This window comes from Eulemur rufifrons, chromosome 15 (assembly GCF_041146395.1).
Source record: "Eulemur rufifrons isolate Redbay chromosome 15, OSU_ERuf_1, whole genome shotgun sequence".
Lineage (NCBI taxonomy): Eukaryota > Metazoa > Chordata > Mammalia > Primates > Lemuridae > Eulemur > Eulemur rufifrons.
Genome location: NC_090997.1, coordinates 6,394,747 through 6,419,586, shown reverse-complemented (window position 1 = coordinate 6,419,586; position 24,840 = coordinate 6,394,747). Strand labels below are relative to the sequence as shown.

The 24,840-nt window shown below is 40.4% G+C and overlaps 1 protein-coding gene across 2 annotated transcripts in view; it reads right to left on the bottom strand.

Moving 5' to 3' along the window:
* Window positions 1-24,411, bottom strand: part of KCTD20 (potassium channel tetramerization domain containing 20) — a 29,744-nt gene extending 5,333 nt beyond the window's left edge. The window contains exons 1-6 of one of the 2 annotated variants that reach the window (XM_069487850.1): window positions 24,084-24,411; window positions 9,831-10,036; window positions 6,238-6,514; window positions 2,887-2,989; window positions 2,409-2,529; window positions 1,127-1,324 (exon numbers count right to left, since the gene is read on the bottom strand). In XM_069487850.1, coding sequence (XP_069343951.1) covers window positions 1,127-1,324; window positions 2,409-2,529; window positions 2,887-2,989; window positions 6,238-6,514; window positions 9,831-9,990 — 859 coding nt within the window. In that variant the 5' untranslated portion in view covers window positions 9,991-10,036; window positions 24,084-24,411. Of the gene's footprint in view, window positions 1-1,126; window positions 1,325-2,408; window positions 2,530-2,886; window positions 2,990-6,237; window positions 6,515-9,830; window positions 10,037-12,684; window positions 12,729-24,083 lie in introns of those variants that run through there. The other variant, XM_069487851.1, reaches the window with a different exon arrangement.
* Window positions 24,412-24,840: the final 429 nt, after the last annotated feature.

Below are 24,840 nucleotides of genomic sequence, written 5' to 3'. Positions count from 1 at the left end.
AACAAACTTGCCATATATTGTTTTGTGAGTATAGATTGGTATAATCTTTATGGAGGATAATTTGGCAACATCTATCAAAATTATAAAGGCACAAAGCTTTTGATACATTCTGTAGAGATATATACATACATGAAAAGATTGTTTTAAAAGGATATTCAGGCTGGGCTCAGTAGCTCACGCCTGTAATCCTAGCACTCTGGGAGGCCGAGGTGGGTGGAAAGCTAGAGGTCAGGAGTTCGAGACCAGCCTGAGCAAGAGTGAGACCCCCCGTTTCTACTAAAAATAGAAAAAAATTAGCTGGACAACTAAAAATACATAGAAAAAATTAGCCGGGCATGGTGGCGCATGCCTATAGTCCCAGCTACTCGGGAGGCTGAGGCAGGACGATTACTTGAGCCCAGGAGTTTGAGGTTGCTGTGAGCTAGGCTGACGTCACGGCACTAGCCCGGGCAGGCCCTCTAGCCCGGGCAATAGAGTGAGACTCTGTCTCAAAAAAAAAAAAAGGATATTCACTGCAGTATCATTTATAATTTAAGCTTACATGTCCAACAACAGAGCTGGTTAAATCAATGATGGCACATTTGTGTAACAGGATACTATGCAACCATAAAAAAGAATATGGAAGATTTTTATGTAAGAAAGGGTACAGAATAGTCTGTATAATACAGTATCATTTGAAAAAAAGGGGAAAAATTGTTTATGTATGTGCATTGAATATACTTGGAAGGATATAAAATAAATTGAAGAGGAAAACTGGGGAGATGGGGCGGGGTGGGAACAAAATTTCTTAATGTATATATATATCCTTTTATACTTTTTGAATTTTGAATTATTACCAATTCAAAAGGATTTAAAAATGAAATGAATGAAAAGAAGAATGACAAACCATTTAACGTGCTGCCTCAGTATTTGACACAGTACTAGATAGCAGGGATAGGAGTGAACGGTTTAACAAAATTCACTATATTCCCCAGCACGAAAGTTAGACCTGCATTACTAGGGGTTTATCATCCAGGTGAATGTGCACATCATGGAACCAATATTCATATTGGTGCTAACATCTAGCTGCTACTTTGGGCAGCGTGTTTCTTGCTGAAAATATCTACACCATGCAGGGAGCTCCTACTTTGGGAATATTCCTCCCCCATGGGTGGGGGATGGTCTTCATCCCAGTCCACAGAATCCTCATCTGTCAGCACAACGATGTGGCACTCTCGCTCCCCTTTCTTGGCACAGCCCACCATGATGGGCAAGATCAGCTCTTCGAGGTAGTGATCAAACTGCTTATGAGCACCATCGTTAGACAGTTCATGTAGTAAAGCACCTGGGGAGAGAAAACGCAGATGAGCATGCTATCTGTCCAAATGCAAGTATTACTGGAGTGAAGAATACTGATGAAGTAATGGCTGTTATCATTAACAAGGTCCAGGGAAGTGGCACATTTAAAGGGAAAGAGATTATTTCCTGCCAAAGGTGATAATTAAACTGACCTTGTTAATTTGAATTTCATATTCTATCACTCTTCAATTACTCATGTTTAATAATCCCTGAGCATTCTGATCAATTGAGGTTCTGTTGGACATACAGTGTCAGATCATAGATGTTAATTCTACAAGAGATGGAACCACACTCTGGACCCTTATTTCATGGAGTTAAAGTACTACCGTAGAGGAATAATATGAGTTTTGGTGACACCGAAACACTTACTCTAAGTGTGTACTAGACCCAGTATAGAAATCACAAGTCCAGAGGTCTTTATGTAACATGCAGGGAAATGCATCATGAAATTCCAAGAATAAATCTTTAAATAATTTCAGGAAGCCTGGGTAATTGTAAGAGCATGGAGTTTCTGGTCAGACAATCTGACTAGTTCTAATCCTAGCTTTAATGCTTAGCTTTGAACAAGGTTAATTTCTCAGTCTTCTCATTTGTTAGTTGAGGTTATCGCCCACCTCTTAGGGTTAACTCACAAGGTTTAAGCAAGTCCACATCTATAAAGCACTTAGAAAACACTAAGTTAATTAATAATGATAAAAATAATGGTAAGAACCCCCCAACCAATCTATGCTGTTTGACTTTATTAGTGAGCCTTTCCTCATGCTGGACAATCAGTATCCTTGTCTGTTAGCGCTGAGACACCAAGGTCCCAAGAGAGGAGCAGTAAACTTGGTCACTCACTGACAAGCTAGACTTAGAACCTACTGCCTGTTTTCCTTTGTTTATTCCACTTCCTCATAGTGCTTTGAAGCAAGAGAGGGAGCAGGTTAATTAGTATCACAATTTTGCCTCTGTAGATAATTTTCAACCCGCACTCAAAACTCTTGTTTGGTAATAAAAAATATCAGTTATTTCCACCAAACTCAAAGTTCAGCAACTCTAGTGCAGATGGCAGCTGCTCCTGTACTTACTCAGATCCTGACATCGGATAGTGTTGAAGTCAAAATTAATGCAGAGATAATCGCATGTATCTCTAAGGTCTGGGATAGAGATGCCATCAGGACAATTAATGATACCAGTTTTGTAATAATCCTGTAAATAGATTAGGAAGAAGATATGTAGGCAAAGAACAAGATAAAAAATTACTTCATCATCCCTGTTCATTCTTGGTTCTGTTAAAGCAATGGGTTACTGCTATTATCACCGAGTTGAATGATTCACTAGATGGCAAAGCGGCTCCTGGCTATCCTGACATGTTGAATCAGACGTGGTAACTGAGCGCACACAAGCAGGACAGACTTAAAAAGTTACAGGCATAGAGAGGACAAAGAAACAACTGGAAACCACAGACCCTAAAGTCAGTAACGTAGCTGATGGAATTCTCAAGGCCATTGACCATGCATGTCCCTGGGGAAGAGGATGTAACAAAAAAGGCTTCTTTCTACATACCAGCACGGTGCGAAATACAGTTGCACTGATTCCTTCGGCAATTTCGTATTCTCCCTTCTCATTGGGCCGCGTGAAGTTGTACTCTCTTCCTGGCCCAAACATCCTGAAAGACAACCAGGCAGCAATGTTACCTTCTCCAGGCAGGATTCTTCACCAGTGAGACTTCTCCCCTCTTCACCTCATTCTGGAAGACTCCATTCCACTCTCTTATAGTGTAAGATAGAAACACAGCACTGGGACCCAATGCCTGTAAGACAACTCAAGTCTTAGGAAACTCCCTTCAGAAAGGAAAAGACAGCAATTGCTTTAAACATTTGTGTGCAAAGAGGAATGAAGCAGCAAGTCTACAGGTTCATCTGTAGTGGGTTTCTTTGGCAGCAAATGCAGTAAAACAGCAACTGCAGAGGCGGCCACTGGAAAACACGACAGCTCAGGGAGACAGCATCTCTGCCCCTGACCATTCCTATTCCTTTCCCTCCTCTACCAACAGTTACCTGTCCAGTATGCCATTCCTCAGTATTTCTGAGTGTTGCTTTTCAGCATCTAATCTGACAGATGAATGTGTATTTTAGGCTATGTTACTACTTTCCCTTTCCTAGTATGTCTTAACAGTGGAGCTCTGGGAAAAAATGGCCTTATTCCATCTAAGGAGTAACTCTGACAATGGTACTTTCAGGTCAAGTAGAAAAGCCTAATAAGCATTAGGTTCATCTGCAGGTTGACACGTTTCAGAGAGACAGGTCTGCTCTTGGCATGAACTCAGAAGTCATGAGGGTGCAGGGAGGAGGGCTTACTTTTCTTATTCACCTCTCCCATCCTTCTCCCTTCTGCCAGATCCCCCCCCCCCCCCCGGTCTAACTGACCTCATGACTTCTGCTGCTGCTGTACTTTCGCGTATGAGCTGTGGAATGGGAAGACGGCACAAAGGACAGGGCAGGCTGTCGCTATCTTCAGCCAGCCGGATTCCATTTCCCAGTGGGGGCTCACTGCCATTTCCTTCCTTAACCTGCTGGGAAGCGCTGCTGTTCACAACTGTTATCCTCCACCCTGAACTGGCTGCTTTTCAGAGGTCTAAAAATGATTCCATATCGCATGCTTTCCAAATCATTGCACCACGCATAAGAAATCCATCCTGGTAAAAGGAGCCTCCAAAGAATGCTGACTTTTTTCCTAGAATACTGGTTGAAGTCTAGCTGAGGGAGCTATGAATCAAAATAGTGAACATGTTGGAAATATAATCCCCTCTATCATCAGTAGAACTGAGCTGAGTTGTTTATTTAGTAGTGGCATGGACTTTCATTAATCCATTCTCATTCTCAGCTTGTGACTAGTGGTCCCCATCTGTAAGCTCACCGGCAAGGCTTATGAGTACTGTATGTAACCACAGGACAGGCAGCCACAAGACAGAACAAACCTAAGTAACTCACAGAATTTGTGACCTTGGCCTATTCAGCTGAATGAACCACCTGGATAAAGAACCAGACTCTCCTCTTCATGGGACAACTCATTCCTAGATTCAAAGAACCAGTGTCACCTGAGAATCTGTTACCCAGAAAATGCTTGCCTTTCTTCTCTTGTTCGCTACTTTCAAAGGCAACATACCTAAAAGAGCCAGCCTACACCCAGGAACACCTTTTTGGGGCATGGGGAAGGCAGGCAATGGTGGAGATACCAAAACTAAGAGCAGGAAGTCAAGCCTGATAAAATACAGGGCCAATGTGAAAAATGTTTTAATGTTCTACTTTCATCTTACTTTAGATGTTTGTATATAGACAGGTTTGGCTGTAGTTAAAAACAGTTTGTTGTGAATTTGTAAGTTCAAATATACACATATCTAAATAGCTGGCTTCCATTCAGCCTAGAATTCAGCATATTAGAATGATCCATTCTGACTTCTAGTTTAGTTCAAATTTGTCCCAAGTCCTGAGGTTAGATCTTTAAACAAAATAAAAGTAGATGAAAATCCTTAAAAGCCAAACCTACAAACACACTATCATTATTGTTATTTTCACATCCCAAGTTGCTCTTCCTCAGGTTAAGGTCTCCTCTTTAGCACCTATTTTCATTTCCAAAATACTAACTCTAAAAATCTGAGGGCTGGAAACTGAGAGAGGAAGGTAAGTTTGAATGAAGCAGCACAGAGAGTAGACCATGAAGAATAAAGACAGCAACGTGAAACATGAAAAACAAAACAGCTAGATATAAAGATTCCATTTCGAGCAACCTGAATAGTAATGGAGGCATCAGAAAATAACAGCAGAGCATCTACTGCCGAGCATGAAACTGGCAATAGATGGCGGGCAAAATGTTTTCATTAAAATGGCTTTGTTCTTGTGTCATGTGGAACATTTGTCTAATTCTGTTTTTTATTTAAACAAAACAAAACTTAGGTCTCACCTTACCCCCCAGCATCTTTGACCTGCAGAACTCAGAAAAGATTTTTTTTTTTTGAGGCAGAGTCTCAGTCTGTCACCCGGGCTAGAGTGCCATGGCGTCAGCCTAGCTCACAGCAACCTCAAACTCCTGGGCTCAAGCGATCCTTCTGCCTCAGCCTCCCAAGTAGCTGGGACTACAGGTGTGCACCACCATGCCCGGCTAATTTTTTCTATATATTTTTAGTTGTCCAGCTAATTTATTTCTATTTTTTTTTTTAGTAGAGACAGGGTCTCACTTGCTCAGGCTGGTTTCAAACTCCTGAGTGCTAGGATTATAGGCATGAGCTACCGTGCTGGGCCTGATTTTTTTTTTTTTTTAAATTTTTGAGACAGAGTCTTGCTCTGTCACTCAGGCTGGAGTACAGTGGCATAATCTTAGCTCACTGCAGCTTCCAACCCCTGGCTTAGGTGATCCTCCTGCCTCAGCCTCCTGAGCAACTGGGACTACAGGTGCATGCCACCATCCCTAATTTTTTATTTAAATAGATATAGGGTCTCGCTATGTTGCCATGAACTCCTGGCCTCAAGTTATCCTCCCACCTTGATCTCTCAAAGTGCTGGGATTATAGGCTCGAGCCACTGTGCCTAGCCAAAAACATTACTTTACGGTGAGTTTATGGAGGAGCAGGGAATGAGATTCAGCAGGTTATTTTTTATAGTTCAACTAGATTTTACTTCCTTTTGTGGAGGCTTATTTACTATACCGGCTTTGTAAATGAAACAAGTACACTCCCCCTCACCCAAATCACTAACACATACTAGGCTTTTACTAGCTTGCCCTCCCTTTTTCACAAAGTGCAGGGGGGAAAATGGGCAATGCAATGCTTCTTATCCTCACAGCCAATGCAAGATAAACAGCAGATATTTCCATCCATAGAGAACAGAGTGAATCTGAAGGAAAATTATCATTGCTTACCTTCCCAACATGGTGTCCGGATGAGCAGTGAAAATCTGTGGATTCACAACAAAACGTGTGCCATCTACAAGAAGCGTCACTTTCTCTGGCGCCTGGGAATGGGAGTTAGTGCCAAAGCCTACGCTGCTGTTTCCAAATCTTTCTGGAGCAATAAAGGGTTCATGGTTCCGTTTATTCCCATTTTGGAAGCAAGAGCCTTTGATGTCGTCAGGAAGTGGCATTATGTGAGAGAACTGCAGATTTGCTGGCGGAGAGGCGTAGTCAAGTGACGACAGGTCTAAAAGAACATACAAAGAAACCAAAATAACTTGAGAGCAAAATGCACTCTGTCTTCTTTAAAACAATAAGTAAACAAACAAAAAACCAAGCTTTTAGGTGTTTGTAGGCAAAAAATCTTCCCTAGAACAAGTAAAAAAGAAACAAACAAGAAACAAGACTCATACCGGATCCCCCTGAACTTTTTTCCATGTATGGGTGGGGGTGGGGGTGGGTGAATGAAGGCAGGAATACCCACACTTGAAAATAAAATGATTTGAAATTTCTAAAGTAAACTATGTACGTGGTTAAAAAAATTAAATAGAGAAGAATTTAAGTGGCAACTCAGCAGTCCCCCACCGCTCCCCTCACTCCCCAGTGTTGGTTCACAGAAGCAATCACCTTTTACTTGTGTCACTTCTACCTCTAATACTCTTATATCTCCCTGTGTCTTAGTTGAGGAACTTGCTACGGCTGTGTGACAAAACTGTTCATATTCTTCAAAAAGTGTATTTAAATTTTATTTTCCAGAAAGGATAATGATATTCTCTAATTGTCTAATATACCATTCTTCCTAGAAACTCTCTCACACACACACACACACACACACACACACACACACAAATACATTTTCACTCTGTACAGGAGAATCCTAATATCACCTACACAATTTTTAAAAAGGCAGGTCTTACTCTCAGCAGAAAAGTTCCAGTGCAAATGGCATTAGGATTCATTCAGGGAATTCTAGTATCACCAAAAAGCTGTTTTCTTTAAGCAATTTATTTAATATTTCTAAACCTAGTCCATCATCTGTAAAATGAGGATAACAATGTTCACTCCCTCTACTTCACAGGGCTTTTTGTTTTGATTATCAACTGAAATTAAGGACTGGAGAGCCCTTAAAAGTACACGATACTGCATGACACAAATTAGGCTTAAAACTAAATATTAATATATGAAATCTGGATGTATACAGGAGACAATCACAAGTAAATATTTACGAAAAGATTACCAGAGGGTTCTTTCAAATAGGTAGTCTAATTTAATGTAAAAAAAAAAAAAAAAAAAAAAAAGTTTTTGGCTGGGCACGGTGGCTCATGCCTGTAATCCTAGCACTCTGGGAGGCCGAGGCAGGTGGATTGCTCGAGGTCAAGAGTTCGAGACCAGCCTGAGCAAGAGCGAGACCCCTGTCTCTACTAAAAATAGAAAGAAATTATCTGGCCAACTAAAAATATATACAGAAAAAATTAGGTGGGATGGTGGCACAAGCCTGTAGTCCCAGCTACTCGGGAGGCTGAGGCAGGAGGATCACTTGAGCCCAGGAGTTGGAGGTTGCTGTGAGCTAGGCTGACACCACGGCACTCTAGCCTGGGCAACAGAGCGAGACTCTGTCTCAAAAAAAAAAAAAAAAAAGTTTTTTTAATGAAATATTGTAAACAAACATTTGAGTGCATATAGAAGCACAGACTTAACATTTTACATATGTCCCATCATCTAGATTTGGCAAGCTTGGTTAACATTTTCCTACCTTTTCTTCAAGCCCCTTTTTTTAAAAGAAATAAAATGTTTTAGATGCAACTGAATGTCTCACTCCCACCCCTCATGTTTTTAAAATTTGTATATAATTATTCATGAACATAATTACTGCCCATGATCTCTGGGAATTATTTATTCTGATTTCTTATACTCAGACAACCAAATAAATTATTAGCTAGAGGACACTTAATTTTTTTCTTCACTTGCTTGTAAAAGGAAACAAAAATCTAGACCAAAAACCTATTTAGAGTTCACATCCTACAGCTTCTGATAAATTTTCAACGTGGTCTCACGTTTGCACACCAAGAGCTAAGCTTCCATGCAGTTCACAGGCAAGCTTGTCACAAGAAACACTCTGATCACCAGGCTAGGCTTTCACACTTGAGGTGCTGTTCTTAAAAATGAAACAGGTACTGGAATTCCTAATTCAGCAGTACTTTAGAACGCTTGATTTCCCCCAACAATGAAGCAATTAAATTGGGTTGATTCCCAAACCCAAGGAAGAAGCCTCAGGTTCTACCCTGCTTAAATGGGTGAGCAGGAAAAGAGACGCATTGCACAAGTTCTCCCTAACGGTGCACTCTAGGGTGGCAGTCACCTGCTTTTCTGTCAGTTGATAAATATTAAATATATAACACAGCCTGGCCAGAAAGACACAGATTCAAATCCTGGCCCACTTACCTCCTAGCAATGTGAACCTGAGCAAGTTATCTAAGCTTTCTAAGCCTCAGTTTCCTCATCTATAAAACAAGGATAGTAGTTGTAACGATTAATCTAGATTAAGGGTCAGCAAACTTTCCACAAAGAGCCAGAAAATAAACATTTTAGGCTCGTGGGTCACAGCCTCTGCCACTATGGAGCAAGAAAGCAGCCACAGACAATATGTAACAAATAGACATGATGGCTGTGTTTCAATAAAATTTTATTTACAAAAACAGGTAGCCAGATTTGGCCATAGTTTGCCACCCCTGATCTAAGAATGTATGTAAAGTTCCTACCACGGTGCATGCTCAATAAATGGTAGTTGCTATTGTTGTTGCTGTTGCTTTTATTAAAAGTTAAAAAGAACCTAACAGTTTATCAGGAGCTTTCACATCAATGCACTCATTAATCCACCAGCCTTGCAAGGTAGAAAGAATATTAATATCCTTGTTTTCTAGATTAAGAAAGCAGGGCTCAGAAAGATTAAGAATCTTATCCATGGTTACAGCTAATAAGTAGCTGAGCTAGATTCTGAATATGTCTTCTGCCTCCAAACCTGTGGCTGTTTTTCTTACACTGTCACCACCAAGTTGGATGTGCTAGACCGATTAAATGAGTGGAGATTTTCTGTGAAGGTCAGCTTTGTGTAATTGTGATATGCAGGCTAAGCCAATTGGTGGGTCAGTTGGTCATTCATTCATTCATTTATTTAGAGACACAGTCTCACTCTCTGTTGTCCAAGCTCAGTCAGTCAGTTAGTTAGTAATTAATTAATTAATTAAGAGACAGGGTCTCACTCTCTGTTGTCCAAGCTCAGTCAGCTAGTTAGTTATTAATTAATTAATTAAGAGACAGGGTCTCACTCTCTGTTGTCCAAGCTAGAGTGCAGTGGTGCAATCATAGCTCACTTCAGCCTTGAACTGCTGGGCTCAAGCGATCCTCCCACCTTGGCCTCCCCAAGTGCTGGGATTACAGGTAGGAGCCACTGTGCCTGGCCTTGTATGATTTATTTATATTAAGAACATTCAAGCCTTCTGGGCAGAGTAGATGCTGAAGTGTCAGAAAGACCCCTAAATCAGGTCAAGAGGTAATCACTGTACCTTCATTCCTGGGAGCTAGGGGATAAGTAAGACTATGAAGACCAGATGAAGCCAAGCCGTTTGTTTCTTTTTCTTGGGCTGCAGCTGAAGTATCATCCACCAGGCAGCTGGCCTCCTGTCGCAATAACCTGTCGCCGTCACTGCTGCGGTGAACATTCATCCTTGGACTCTGTATCCTGAACTGTCTGCTTGATCAGAATGAAATCCTAGAAGACAGGAATATACATGATTTAGAACTCATAAAACAGGTTTCTAAAAAATTCCATGGTATGAAAGCCAAAACAGAAAATTGACGGACAGCTCTCATTCTTGTTCTCGGAGAAACGGGCATCTGAAACATTTTTGTGATTTTATATTGAGAGGAATTGGGCTGATTTAAATGGTCTTTACCAAACCATGAAGAATGCTGATAAACTTGCTACCAGGGAATAATTTTAAGCTTTATCCATAAATAGACATCAAATTCACTGATTTTGGCCACATTCATGATCAATTCTACATATTAAATGGTGGTAAAATAATTCAGTGTTGTTTATACGATAGAGACATGGTCGGGGCAATTGTTCAATTAAAGAAGACCAGCCCACGTTTTAAAAACTGACACATACACTCTTCTAACAATTAAACACCAGGAAATTAAAAACAATCACAACCATAATGCCTGTATGAGAGCCATCTGTGCTTAAAAACAAAAACAAACTTTGGTTTATAGTGCTCAAGTTCTCCGTTTTATCTTCCCTTTTCTTTCTTTTACCCTGTGTACCTTATGCTCAACCCCCAAACCCCACCTCAAAATCATATTGCTAGAACGCTAACCAGGGCATCTCTCCTGCAAGAAACACACAATCCCCATGCCATGAACAGCACATACCAAGTGACGGACACGTGCAAGACACTCACTGACCAGGCAGAAGGGAGGAGCACACACCTTTCTATGGGGTAATCACACCCTGCAACTCTTCCATCCTCACCAGCTGCCCAACTACTCAAAACATTCCTGAAGTTCACCCTACTTAGCATTTTCACAGTTTTTATACTATACTAATTTTCACTTGGCATTCTGCTGGAAGAGTCATCTTCAATCACCAGTAATCTGTATGCATATGGATTGCATGCTTAACAATATTTTAGGAAGCAGGAAATTCATCAAGGGTAGTAACAAATTTTAATACTCCAAATTTCCAGACATACCAAGCACGTAGTAGGTGCCAACAAACATCTATAATAAACATAATAAATATGTGTAATGTGAATCAAATTTTTTTCTCTTTTTTTAGCCTCTTTCCAGAAGAAGTGAATTAAATTTTGAATCCCTTCATAACCTATATTAAAATATTTTGAGCACAAGGTTGATCAGTTTACTCTCTATTTTCACTTGGATGAAATATAAAAATGACCACTTTGAAAAGAGGGATCAAGGCATGTGCCTGAAAATAAATCATTTTTAAAGAGAGATACTTTCAAGCTGATGAAATCTTTATTCTCAGATAATGGCTCTTACAACATAAAGCAAACTGAAGAAATAAAGTGAATGTACTGGCACAAAACCTGCTCTGTGGCTTCAGCTTTTTCAGGATTACTCTTTCTTAAAGAAAAAACATATTCACATTACAAAAAATGCAGACACATGAAATTGATCTCTAGTGATTGGTAGAACCACCAATACTTCAAGTTTGACTCAGAAGATGTCAAAATACAGTCTAGAGACCAAGATAAAGAAGGTCCACAGAACTAGAAAGAGCACTGACATCCCAAAGAGCATTAACAACCAAAGGGAGTCTGGTTCTTTAAGCTTAATTGGCTTTGAACCATAATGTTCCAATCTACCCGTAGCTATTGCTTCTCTAGCTGCTCGAGAACTAAGGCTGGCTGCAGTGGCTCACGCCTGTAATCCTAGCACTCAGGGAGGCCGAGGTGGGAGGATCACTTGAGCTCAGGAGTTCGAGACCAGCCTGAGCAAGAGCAAGACCCCGTCTCTACTGAAAATAGAAAAAATTAGCCAGGCTGATGGCATGCACCTATAGTCCCAGCTACTCGGGAGGCTGAGACAGGATTACTTGAGCCCAGGAGCTTGAGGTTGCAGTGAGCTGTGATGAAGCCACTGCACTCTAGCCTGGGCAACAGAGTGAGACTCTGTCTTTTTTTTTAAGCCAGTCAAGAGACTCTGTCTTAAAGAAAAAAAAAAAAGTAACTTTCTGAACACTTCATAGACATTTGTACTTACTTTTTATAAGTAATACACGAATATATTGCCTTTTAAGAAAATGCAAACCTTACAGATAAGGCAAAAAGGACCCTTTGATCATCTTCAATCGCAGTCTCTTCTCCAAATAACTATCACTATTTGCTTGGTATGAATCCTTTCAGACTTTATTAAAAGGCATTTATACTATACAGATATATTTAAAACACAAACTATATACTAGATGCATAATTCTCATTCTGTAATGTTTTTCTAAATTAATGTTGAGAAACATCCATGTTGGAAGATCTAGTTCATTCCTTCTAAACTGCTGCATAGTATTCCAATCCTATCTATGAATATTTGTTTATAACTTAACTATAACAATGCTTCAGTGAACAAGATCAGACTGTACTATGAAACTCCAAGAGAGGATCCAGTTTGCAGAGATTTCCCAAATGGATCTGGCCTCAGAACTCTTTTTTGCAAGAAACTTTCTCAGGATTACTAGTGTTTAATGGCACACACTTTAAGAAATCACCTAATCCAGCATTTCCCAAAGTCCCCTATAATCCCAGAATGACAAAACAAAAATCTCTTGACCTATGAGAGAGAGGTTAGGCCCTTTCCCCAATCATAACTCAAGCTAAAAGGCGGGGATAGATTCCAAACCTGGGTCCTTGGATTTCCATATTCTTTCCATCCCATCACACTGCTTCCCCAAACCATCTTGTCTTCCATCCATTACTGATTCTAGACGTTATTCTTTCCTCTATCGTTTGCCAGAAATGAAGAGAAAACCAGTATTTTCCAGGGTCACTGCTGCTGAAGTTCGTATCAAGTAGGAGTTAGGGAAGTAATGCAAAAATCCAGTGATTGAAACATTATTGGTGTTTTACTGCTCATAAAATTAATATGTGCTCATTAAAAAAAATTCAGTCAATATAGAAAAATATAAACACTTGAAAAATTAATGATGCTGTGGTGAAATCTTTGCACATGTATCTTCGGGCAGCTACCCCATTATTTCCCTGGAATAAACTCCTAGAGGTAAAATTGCTGTGGAAAAGGGTAATTTTAAAGGTTTGATATGTACTGCCAGATTGACCTCTATAAACATCAGTTTACCCTTCCAACAGCATGGAGTGTCCATTCTCCAGAACCCTTGTTAACAGTCATTGTTTCAGTCTTCCTCATCTTTATCTGATCAAGGAGACAGCTCATTTTAATGTGGTCATTTAAAAAGTCATTCATTCTCAACAATACGCCAAAATTTCACCTTTGAGAGCCTTAAAAATTTTGGGTGCTGGAGTTAAAACTCGTGCTTGATGGATACTAGGTAAGAGCAGTGATTTATTCCTATCAAGTTTGTCAGGCTTCATTAGAATCACTGGATGCTTCCCATGACTTGCTCACATCTCCCTGGAAGTCTACGAGATAATAAGACACAATGACAAGATCACCCACCAGATGAAAGCAAAGCAGGTTCTGGCAGAGGTAATAAAACTCAATTATGGTACCATTGTTAACACAATCCCAAATGTTTACTGACAATGAACATATTATTTCCATACGTCAAACCTGTAGTTTTAAAACTAAACAATACACAGCTTTCCAATGATGTAACTGGATCTTCTGTATTGTCTAAGCACTCATATCAGCGTGGTTTCTTTTTTAATATGTCAAAGCTGTAGAAAAACTTCTGGTAATCTCTTCCGGTTATCGACAAAATACCCAATGTATATTTACCAAATGTCTACTGGGTGGAAGGCACGGCGCCAGCACTGAGACACACGAGATTGAGCAACACTTTCAAGGGCTGGCCCTCAGCTCCCAAGCTAGGTTAGGTGGGGATATGTGAAAAAGATAAGTAAACTTTAGTAGATACAGAATAGGTAGTACAGATCAGTGGTTCCAGATTCTTAAGCCTGTCCCCTGAGAGTCTGTCTCCATAAGCTTACACTGTGGTCTGGGAATTTGTAATTTAAAAAAAAGAAAAAACAACTTCTAAGGCAGTTCTCACCCACATTTAGGTTTGAGGATCATAACACAGAATTTTAAAAATTCATATTAGAAAATCACCTCTAGCTAGTGTGATTGGGAAAAGGAAGTCTTCATAAAAGAGACAAAATCTGAGCTGGGCTCTAAAGTATGGTTAAGATTTTCTCCCCAACTTTTTATTTTGAAACTTCAAATCTGTAGGAAAATTGAAACATTATAATCGGTACTTTTATACCCATTACTCAGATTCACCAGTGATCATCCTGCTTCACATCCTGCACCCACGCTCTCTCTCTCTCTATATATACACATAGATGCAGTTGTCCCTCCTTATCTGAGGTTTCCTGTGGTCCAAAAATATTAAATGAAAATTTCAGAGATTAAAAACAATTCATCATATTGTTCTGAGCAGTGTGATGAAATCTCATGTGCTGTCCCACTTTGTCCTGCCTAGGACATAAATCACCCCTTTTGTCCAGGGTATTCATGCTGTCTACACTACCCACCCATCAGTCACTTAGTAGCCATCCTGGTTATTGGGTTGACTGCTGTGGTATCGCCGTGTTTCTGTTCAAGTAACCCTTATTTTACTTAGTAACAGCCCCAAAGCCTGAGAGTGGTGACGCTGGCAATTCAGATATGCCAGCGAGAAGCCATAAAGTGCTTCCTTTAAGTGAAAAGGTTAAAGTTCTTTTTTTTTTTTTTTTTGAGTCTCACTCTGTTGCCCGGGCTAGAGTGAGTGCCGTGGCGTCAGCCTAGCTCACAGCAACCTCAAACTCCTGAGCTCAAGCGATCCTCCTGTCTCAGCCTCCCGAGTAGCTGGGACTACAGGGATGTGCCACCATGCCCGACTAATTTTTTTTCTCTATATATTTTTAGCTGTCCATATAATTTCTTTCTATTTTTAGTAGAGACGGGGGTCTCGCTCTTGCTCAGGCTGGTCTCAAACTCCTGACCTTGAGCGATCCTCCCGCCTCAGCCTCCCAGAGTGCTAGGATTAAGCCCCGCCTTTTAATACTGCCATTGCTTTGGGAGTTTAAATTCCAACACATGAATTTTGGAGGAACACATACATTCAACCACAGCATGAATTTTATTAGTTTCTGCTTAGCATGAATTTTATTAGTTTCTGTTTATCTTTCATGTTTCTCTTTGTAGAAATAAGCAAATATGTGTGTGTATATATAATATTTTTTCATTTTTTATTGAGGTAAAATATACATATATAATTTACCATCTTTACCATTTTTAAGTATACAGATCAGTGGTAATAAATACATTTATATTCTTTTTGCCTTTCTTCTCCCCCAGCCTCTGGTAACTACCAATCTAGTCTCTCTTTTCATGAGATCCATTTTTAGCTCCCACATATGAGTAAGAACATGCAATATTTGCCTTTCTGTGCTTGGCTTGTTTCACTTAACATAATGGCCTCTAGTTCCATCCACGTTCTTGTGAAAGACAGGATTTCACTCTTTTTTATGGCTAAATAATATTCCATTGTGTAGATATCCCACACTTAGGTTGATCCCGTATTTTTGCTATTGTGAATAGTGCTATAATAAACATGAGAGTACAGATATCTCTTTGATACATTTATTTCCTTTCTTTTGGATATATACCCAGTCATATAATTGCTGGATCATATGGAAGTTCTACTTTTAGTTTTTTGGAGGTACGGCCATACTGTTCTCCATAGTGGCTGTACTAATTTATATTCCCACCAACAGTGTACAAATGATAGAATACCATATCCAGTCTTTTGTACCTTGCTATTTTTGCTTAACAATATATCCTAGATATCACTCCATAGGAATTCAGAGATCTTTCTCATTCTTTATTATGGCTGCATGATATTCCACCATGTAGCTGGTAATATGCAGAACTTCAATAACAAAAAGGGGAAAGGGGGCATTCCAGACAGGGTGAACAGCAAATAACTGCCAGGAAAGTAAGAACAAACAAGACTTTATTATATGAAAGAAAGAGAGAGAGAAAGAGAGAGAGAGAGAGAGAGAACCAATCAGGCTACACAGAGTAATGCAAAAGGGTGGGAAAAATCAGGGTCACCATCACATACAACTCCTGGAACGCCATGCACACCATCCTCTGAGGAACTGTGTACAATGTACAGCTTGGATGGCTGTACACCAACTGCCTTGAGGAAAGAAAGCTAAAGCTGAAAAACAAATTGGGACCAGTTTAAAGAGGCCCTTGAATTATGAGGTAGAACAGAGTTAGAATTTTCTTGTGAAGCCAAGTTTTTGCAGAGAGGTATCATGTTCAAAATATTACCCTGTAAGATAAATAAGGCCACAGACAGACTGAAGGGGTTATAAGAGGAAGTTGCTGGATTTGTCTAGAGTGAGGTAGTAAGGATATTAATGAATTGACAGCAAAGAGAAGGGTAATGCCTAAAACAGTCTTGTCTCCCTTCAAAGAGTTTATAATCTAATTGTTGAGATTATACAAGAATTACATAATAAAAGTGATATTTTAGAATCAGAAGAAACTTTAGTGATATTGTCCAATTCTCAAATTTAGCTGATGATCAGAATCATCTAGAGGAGTTTGTTAACAACATATGCTTGGGCCCCATTCCCCGAAGATTCTGATTCATTAAATCTGGGGTTGGAGCTGGAGAATCCGAATGTGTAACAAGCTCCTCAAGTGATCCCAATAACTGAACATGTTTGAGAATCACTGATCTAGTATAACCTTTTCATTTCATGGATGAGAGGCTGAATCACAACAGCATTCTTTACCAAGAATATTCTAAGAGATTACAATCTACGGGCAGGGGGGCCTTTTAAATCAAGACCCAAAACACAAAAGCTAAAAGAAGACAAATCTAACTACAAAAAAACCTGAGAACATTTTTTATGACAAAGGATCCTGTAAACAAAGGCAACAGACTTGAAAAACTATCTTTCTAACAGACTACAAAGGGTTACTATCACAATATTCCATGAAGTTTATGAAAATACTTGAAACTAACCCAATGGAAAAATGACGAAAGGATGAAAAAAGGGGCAAATACCCAAAAGAGAGTTGGTGAAACTTTAATAATAACCTACAAAGTAGAATTTAAGGCAAAATAAACTACACAAGTTGGGCAAGGCAGAATATTCAAAGGATGTTTATTGCCAGAACCACTTCTGTTCTTCATTTCTTCCTTGGAATAAAACTACAACAAGAAGGGAAGCAGGGGAGAAGAGGGTATTACAATTCCACAGCAAAGCTGATTCCACTTCCCTTTTCCTTCCTTCTCTGTGAATCACAGGCCAGGCTAACAAGCTGACAGATAAAAATGCAATGACAGTAGTGACAAAATCCTAATTGCTTGGATAAACTTTCCTGTCTCCTGTACTTGACACCCCTAACTTACTACCTTAGTACCTTTTTGTCCATATTACCTATTAAGGACAACTTTTGTGCACATAAAATACCATATTAAGTTACCTGGATTTATATTAAGACTAAGACCTTAAATTCAGTTTATAGTTAAACAGTCTAAAGGCCCTTAAACGGTTTCTTTTATAACTTTATCAGCCAAATTAAAAAATTTAATGTACTCTAAACAAAAAGATTTAAAGAACAGTAAAAACTCTTGTCCCCACTATCCAGTGTAAAATATAAAACATGAATCCCGGCCAGGCGCGGTGGCTCACGCCTGTAATCCTAGCACTCTGGGAGGCCGAGGCGGGTGGATCGCTCAAGGTCAGGAGTTCGAGACCAGCTTGAGCAAGAGCGAGACCCTGTTTCTACTAAAAATAGAAAGAAATTAGCTGGACAACTAAAAATATATATATAAAAAATTAGCCGGGCATGGTGGCGCATGCCTGTAGTCCCAGCTACTCAGGAGGCTGAGGCAGCAGGATCGCTTGAGCCCAGGAGTTGGAGGTTGCTGTGAGCTAGGCTGACACCACGGCACTCTAGCCTGGGCAACAGAGCCAGACTGTCTCAAAAAACAAACAAACAAACAAACAAAAACATGAATCCCCTAAGTTTGGTATTTCCATCAAAAATTGTAAATTATATTTATAATCTTCATATTTTTTTTTCTTGTGTTAGCACTTCAACTGCCTACCAAGCAAATCTTTAAGTACTCAAAAAGTTCTAGTAAATCTTTAAAAATTAAACTTATAAACATAGTATAGCTGGGCACAGTGGCTCATGTCTGTAATCCCAGTGCTTTGGGAGGCCAAAGCGGGAGGATCCTTTGAGGCCAGGAGTTTGAGACCAGCCTGGGCAACACAGTAAGACCCCATCTCTACCAAAACAAAAAAATTTTTTTTTAGAAATAATATATATAAAAAGTTCCTAAATATTACACCATTCTTTTCAAACTTAGCAATTTTTTTCATCCTTAAACTAATAATCAAATCTAAACCAATTACTCAAGAACATATCTTAAATGAGAACAAATTAATCTGCTGAGATTCTTTAATGTCAAATTACTTTACTGATTTAACACACATTTTATATATTGTTTAAATACTTTATAAATACTTAATACTCAAAAAACTTTATGAAATAGGTGCCATTACCCTCATTTTACAGATGAGAAAACCAAGGAAGGAGGAGGTTAAAGAAAGTTCCCACAGTCACACAGCTAACAAGTAGTGGAGCCAGGCTTCTGGCATCATAGTTTATGCTGTTTACCATCATGCTGTGCGCTCTCTCCTTATAGGTCTGATTCATACAACCTTTCTGTGTTCATAATGGACACACCTTTTCTGTTTAAATAATCGCTACAAAAGGACCTCTAAATCAGTTACCTCCAGATGGGTGTTGGTTTTATGATCTGAGTTCAAATTAAGATTTTACTTAATTTTGCTGTAACTTCTTTCAACTTTATTACCTAAAAATTGGATAGACAAAATTTGATAATTTCCACACAAAGTACTGCATCTTTTGATTAGATTTAACTAGTTAAGATCATTCTAATGATACTTTTAGCTAGGAACAATCGAAGGCACACAGTAGGCCAAGCAAAGCTCATGACTCTTAAGAAAAGACCCGTCAACATATGATAGAATCTCCAGGATGAGGTCTCCAATATCCAGGATACTCTTCTGTTTGCTATTAACTGAAACTCCTAAAGAGGAGATACGCAGGCTTTTAAGGATAATTCAACGACAAACTTCTAGTAAATCCAAAGAATATACTATTAGCAATAACATTTTTAAAGGCAGTGCAATGAAAAAATAAAAAGTGCATTAAGCTATTTTATAGAAAAGAGCTACGTGTTCACACGGCAAGAAAAGAGCCGAAGGCTTGAACAATAAATCAGTACTGGAGCAAGAGAACACGTAGAAAATTCTGGAGACAGTTCAAAATCACTGTATCAGAAGATGGTGTAAAAAAGGTCATCTAGTTAAGGACCAGTGCCAATCAGTGTAAGTTTTCATGCATTCTTGGCAAAAATGGGGACAAGTAGATAATGTAACACACACAGGCCTGGGCACAGTGGCTCATGCCTATAATCCTAGCACTCTGGGAGGCCGAGGTAAGAGGATCGCTTGAGGTCAGGAGTTCGACACCAGCCTGAGCAAGAGCGAGACCCCGTTTCTACTAAAAAAATAGGAAGAAATTGGCTGGACAACTAAAAAAAAAAAAAAAAAAAAAAAAAATATATATATATATATATATATATATATATATAAAAATTAGCTGGGCATGGTGGCACATGCCTGTAGTTCCAGCTACTTGTGAGGCTGAGGCAGGAGGATTGCTTGAGCCCAGGAGTTTGAGGTTGCTGTGAGCTAGGCTGACGCCACGACACTCTAGCCCAGGCAACAGAGCGAGACTGTCTCAAAAACAAAAAAAAAAAAACCAAAAAGAAAACAAAACCAACCCCCCCCCCCCGCCCACACACAGTATTATCTGAGTCCTAAAGCACTTGACTTTTTTTTTTTTTTTTTTTTTTTGGTAATTGCAACAGGGTCTTGCAACAGGGTCTTGCTCTGTCTCCGAGGCTACAGTGCAGTGAGTCATCATAGCTCACTGCAACCTCTAATTCCTGGCCTCGAACGATCCTCCCACCTCAGCCTCCCAAAGTGGTAGGATTACAGGCCAGGAGTTCGAGGCTGCAATGAGCTATGATGGTGCCACTGCACTCTAGCTTGGGCAACAGAGCGAGACCCTGTCTCAAAAAAAAAACCAAAAACCAACCAAACAAACAAAAAACCCAACAATAATTCATTGTAACTTTCCTCCATAACTTTAATAACACTATTTTACATTTGTATAACATATGAAATTCAAATTTCATTTACATTTATTACTTTGTCTGATCCTTATAACCTTCTCTATGAAACAGAAGTTTCGAGCCTAGGATCACAGAGCTAGCAGCAACAGACAACTAGAAGCAAATCCTCTGGCCTGGGTCATGGATCTTTATACTACATCCCAAAGCTTTCCACAACTTTAGTAAGGCTTCCCTGCCTTGGTAAGCACAGAGATAAAGTCTACTTTATCTCTATACTTATCATAAAACCTTAGTATTTTAAATAGTGGAAAGAACAATCTAAATTTAAATAGTTATCTTGAAATAAATTATAATATTTTTAAAAACATTAACAACCAGAATTTTCCAAAAACTTAAAATTTGTCAGGCATGGTTCTAAGCACTTTACATGAATTAACTCAATCCTAAAAGTCCTCTGAGGTAGGTACTGTTTCACAGACATAGAAGGTGATGATACAAGCTAGTAACTAGAGGAGGCAGGATTTGAACTCAGGCAAGACTGACTCCAGAGCCCACATTCTTAACTACTGCCCAATGAAATATAACTAGGACACTGTCAAGCATATATTTTAATGGCACCGAAGTTAGGTGGACTTAAATTTGAACATAGGCTTAGCCACTTACTAGGTGTATGATTTTGGGCATTCAGTCTCTGTGCCTTAGATTCTTCATCTATAAAATGGAGATAATTAAATGGGACAATGATATAAAACCATTTAGTACAGTGTCTGGTACATAATGTATACTTGGTAAGCCCTTACTATTACTATTTTTATTTCTACTACTTTTATAAATATACAAGAACAATTCAACACTGTCTAAAACTGGAGACTCCAAGCTAAAATATCAAATGGCCTTCTTTCATCCATACTTCTTTCCTTCCTACTATTCCAGAAATACATGTAGTATGCCAACAATCTCACTTTCCATAACTTAAGAAATAAATGGGGTTAGTAGTTAGATCAGTCTTAAATTCTACCACAGAGATACCTAGAAATATCTAATAACTCTGGTAAGGCATTAGTATACTTACGATGACAACTTCAAAAGATTCTGGGCATTGCTCAAGCATATAACATCTAATAAAAAAATCACCTAAGTATTTATCTAAACCTCTACTGAATCTTTTTTAAAATACTGAGTTCATAACATCTCTTGGGTTTTATAAGATAGCTATCTACTCGCTCTTATTTGTCCTTTCACTTATTTCAAATTTAAAGCATTCCTTATATTAGTATTCCTACTCTTCACGATTTATATGGTTGGATCATATTCTCTTTCAATCTCCATCTTTCCAGATAAGATAATATTGCTTTTGTAGTTATATCAAAGTCTCTCCATTTTCTTCATCTACTCATAATTTCTCTGGACCTTTTCCATTTTTGAAGCATTTTTCTTGATATGATTTAGTGAGAAGAACACTGGGCGAGGAGCCAGGAATCCTCACTGTCACCTCATCTCTCAGGTTATCTGAAAGATGAGAGGATTGCACTCAATAAATTTGTAATAGGTTCCCTTATATCTCTAAGCCTCGTATTTCCATAACTCTGGGTCTTCCAACTAGAAAACATTGTTTTCCAACAATTCTCCTCAATTTTCTATTCCACTTAGCCAAGGAGAGGCAAGAAGGTCAGATTACGGGTTCCAGAAAGACACGATAATCAGGAAGCTCAAGGCTAAAGAAGGAAAGACATGACATCTTGTGAATCAACAGAAAAAGATCCATTAATAAGAAAAATGAGACACCAAAAAAAAAAAAAACAAAAAAAAAAACAACCAAAGACAGGAAAAAAGTCAGAAACACATGGCCTAACTCTAATCTCATTTCTACACATCTATTTGAAGGAGGAGTAAGAAATAGAAAAAGGTTTTGGCAGCAGTAGAGGTTATTCAGCCCTCATTTCTGCCTCAAAGGGGCAATGCAACTCTATGCCGTATTTGCAATGCTGTTGATAAAATGGCCTGCTACAGTGCTTTGCACAAAACAGACACTACTCAGATATTTGGTGACCGAATTAATGTCCAGCTGAACTGAAAGCCCTCATAAATACTGGTACTGTTATATCCCAGAGACTCTGAGAGCTCAAGGCCATGGGAATTGGCTGCCCTGGGTCTATGGGGGAGTGAGCTGGAAGGGGGGAGACTGGGCATTGCTTAAGCTCTGATGATATTGGAAGCAGCCCTCACAAGGAAAAAGGACAGATTAATCAGGCCTGGGCTAACTCTAAACCACCAAGGCAATATCAGAATATGTATGAAAGTCATTTCCTACCCTGGTGTCAGGGCCCAAGAAAACACTATCTTTCCTCACATTGCCTTCCAGAGAGTCAGGGTTTCTTGGCCTATATGACTGGTTGGAGGCAGAGGAGGAATAAGTCATCAAAGGGATAAGGGAGTTGGGTAATTTTAAAAATTTCCAGCAAAAATTACCTATTGAGTATCATGTACACCATCCTGGTGACTGGTATACTAAAAGCCCTGACTTCCACTATACAATTCCACCACTATACAATTCATCCATGTAACAAAAAACACTTGCACTCCCTAACTCTATTGGAAAAAAAAAAAAAAAAAAAACAACCCAAATCCTAGCCCAGCCCAATGGTGGTGTTTCTCAAAGTATGGTCCCTGGATCACCAGTAATAGACCAAGGGAGGAAGGAGGTGCTTGCTTAAATATGCACTCAGGGACCCATCACAGATCTTTAGGATCAAATTTCTAGAAGTGGTGCTAGGTTACTGCAACTTTATTATTAAGGAGCAACCTTATGTTCTAGAACTCCAGCCCAGAGAATTTTTCAGGGGATAGGGGAGTTGAGGGTGAAGTTCTCTGACTCTGGATTTGTCACATTAAGTGATGTTACTACAACACTCTGTTTTGGGGACCACTAAAAAACCACCTCAATTTCTCAGGTAACAGTTGCAGGTAGTGGTTTCATAGCAAACAGGAGTGGCTCACGCCTGCAATCCTAGCACTCTGGGAGGCCCAGGTTGGGGGGGGATATGGCTTGAGCTCAAGAGTTGGACATCAGCCTGAGCAAGTGCAAGACCCCATCTCTATTAAAAATAGAAAAAATTAGCAGGCATGGTGGCACACGCCTGTAGTCCCAGCTACTTGGGAGGCTGAGGCAGGAGGATTGCTTGAGCCCAGGAGTTTGAGGCTGCAGCAAGCTGTGATGATGCCACTGCACTCTACCGGGGGCGAGAGAGACCCTGTCTCAAAAAAAAAGGGGGAGGGGACTTGGAAATATAGTTTCCTAAGCTGGTTAAACAGTTCCTTCACAGCTTTGCTTATCATGTTAGCTTTTTCACTGGATTCTCATTTTAAAATAAATCAGTTCAACCCAGGAATTTTCAGAAAGAATCACAAACTGCAAAATACAAGTTTTCTGATAGTGCAGAACTGGCCTCGTAAACCTGTAGACACTGTCTGCTACAGAAAGTAAGGTTTTATTTAAAAGCAGATTAAGGATCTCTGTTGCACTCAGAGCCACCGATGAGAGCCAGTAATTTGTGGGTGGCGGGGAAGGAAGACTCCGAAGCAGGGGTGAAAAGACCAAGCAAAAGGCCCTCTGTGCTCCCGAGTTGAGGAGGAAGTGCAACCGACTACCCAATTTATTGGATTCAATTAATTGCCAGAAAAAACGCGTCTGCATGTGTTTTGCCAGTAAACACTCCAGGGTTCGCCCTGTTTCTCCCGGCGGGATAAGCCACCGGGGGCCTGCAGAAAGCAGTCAAGTTCTATTTCAGCTGTCCCCAGGACCGTGTTTACCATTTCGGCAAAATGTGACCTCCCTTCCCCGATGATCAGACTTTACCCTCAGCACGAAAGCAGGCGCCCGTCACCCATCTGCCGACGTTCTCCTCGCGCAGAGTTTAGTCCCCGCGGCCTTTCGATCCGGGGGTCCGGGCTGCCGCGGGCGTCCTGAGGAGACGCCACCTGGTCACAAAGGCAGGACTCGGGCCACGCCCGCCGTCGCGCTCGCCCTGCCGGGTCTTCGCGCCTGAACCCTTCCCGCGCCGCCGCTTCCTCGCCGCTCCCTACAACGCTCCAGCGCTCGGAGCCGGAATCCGCCCGGGAGGCGCGCGCAGGCCGCGCCGCCAGAAGCCGCCGCGGGGACCCGCTGTGCCGCAGCGGCGCGCGCCCCCCGCCCTGGCCGGCGCGGCCACGCGGCTGAGTCACCCGGCGCTTCACGTTAAGAGTCCCCTCCGCGCGGGGCACGCCGGGAAGGCGCGGGGGGCTCCCGCCAGGGGCCGACCGGGTGGGGGCGGGGGTGGTGCCGTACTCCTCGCCTGTCCGCGCCGCCCGGGGGGGACACGCTCTGCCCGCACAGCCTGGGTAGCTTCGGTGTCCGAGCTGCGGACACCGTCTCTCAATTATTAAAGGTCTAAGACGGAAAAGTTACTGTTTTCTGAATTGTAAAATAAGCTCGTGCAGCCCCAGGACAGCTAATGCTTCCAGAAAAATGTGAAGCCCCCGATGTCCCCGTACATTTGGGGACAATGTATGTAAGAATACTGGAGTTCCTTAAACGCATTTTACTTGAAAGCCCCTATCCTGGATATGCTTTTTGG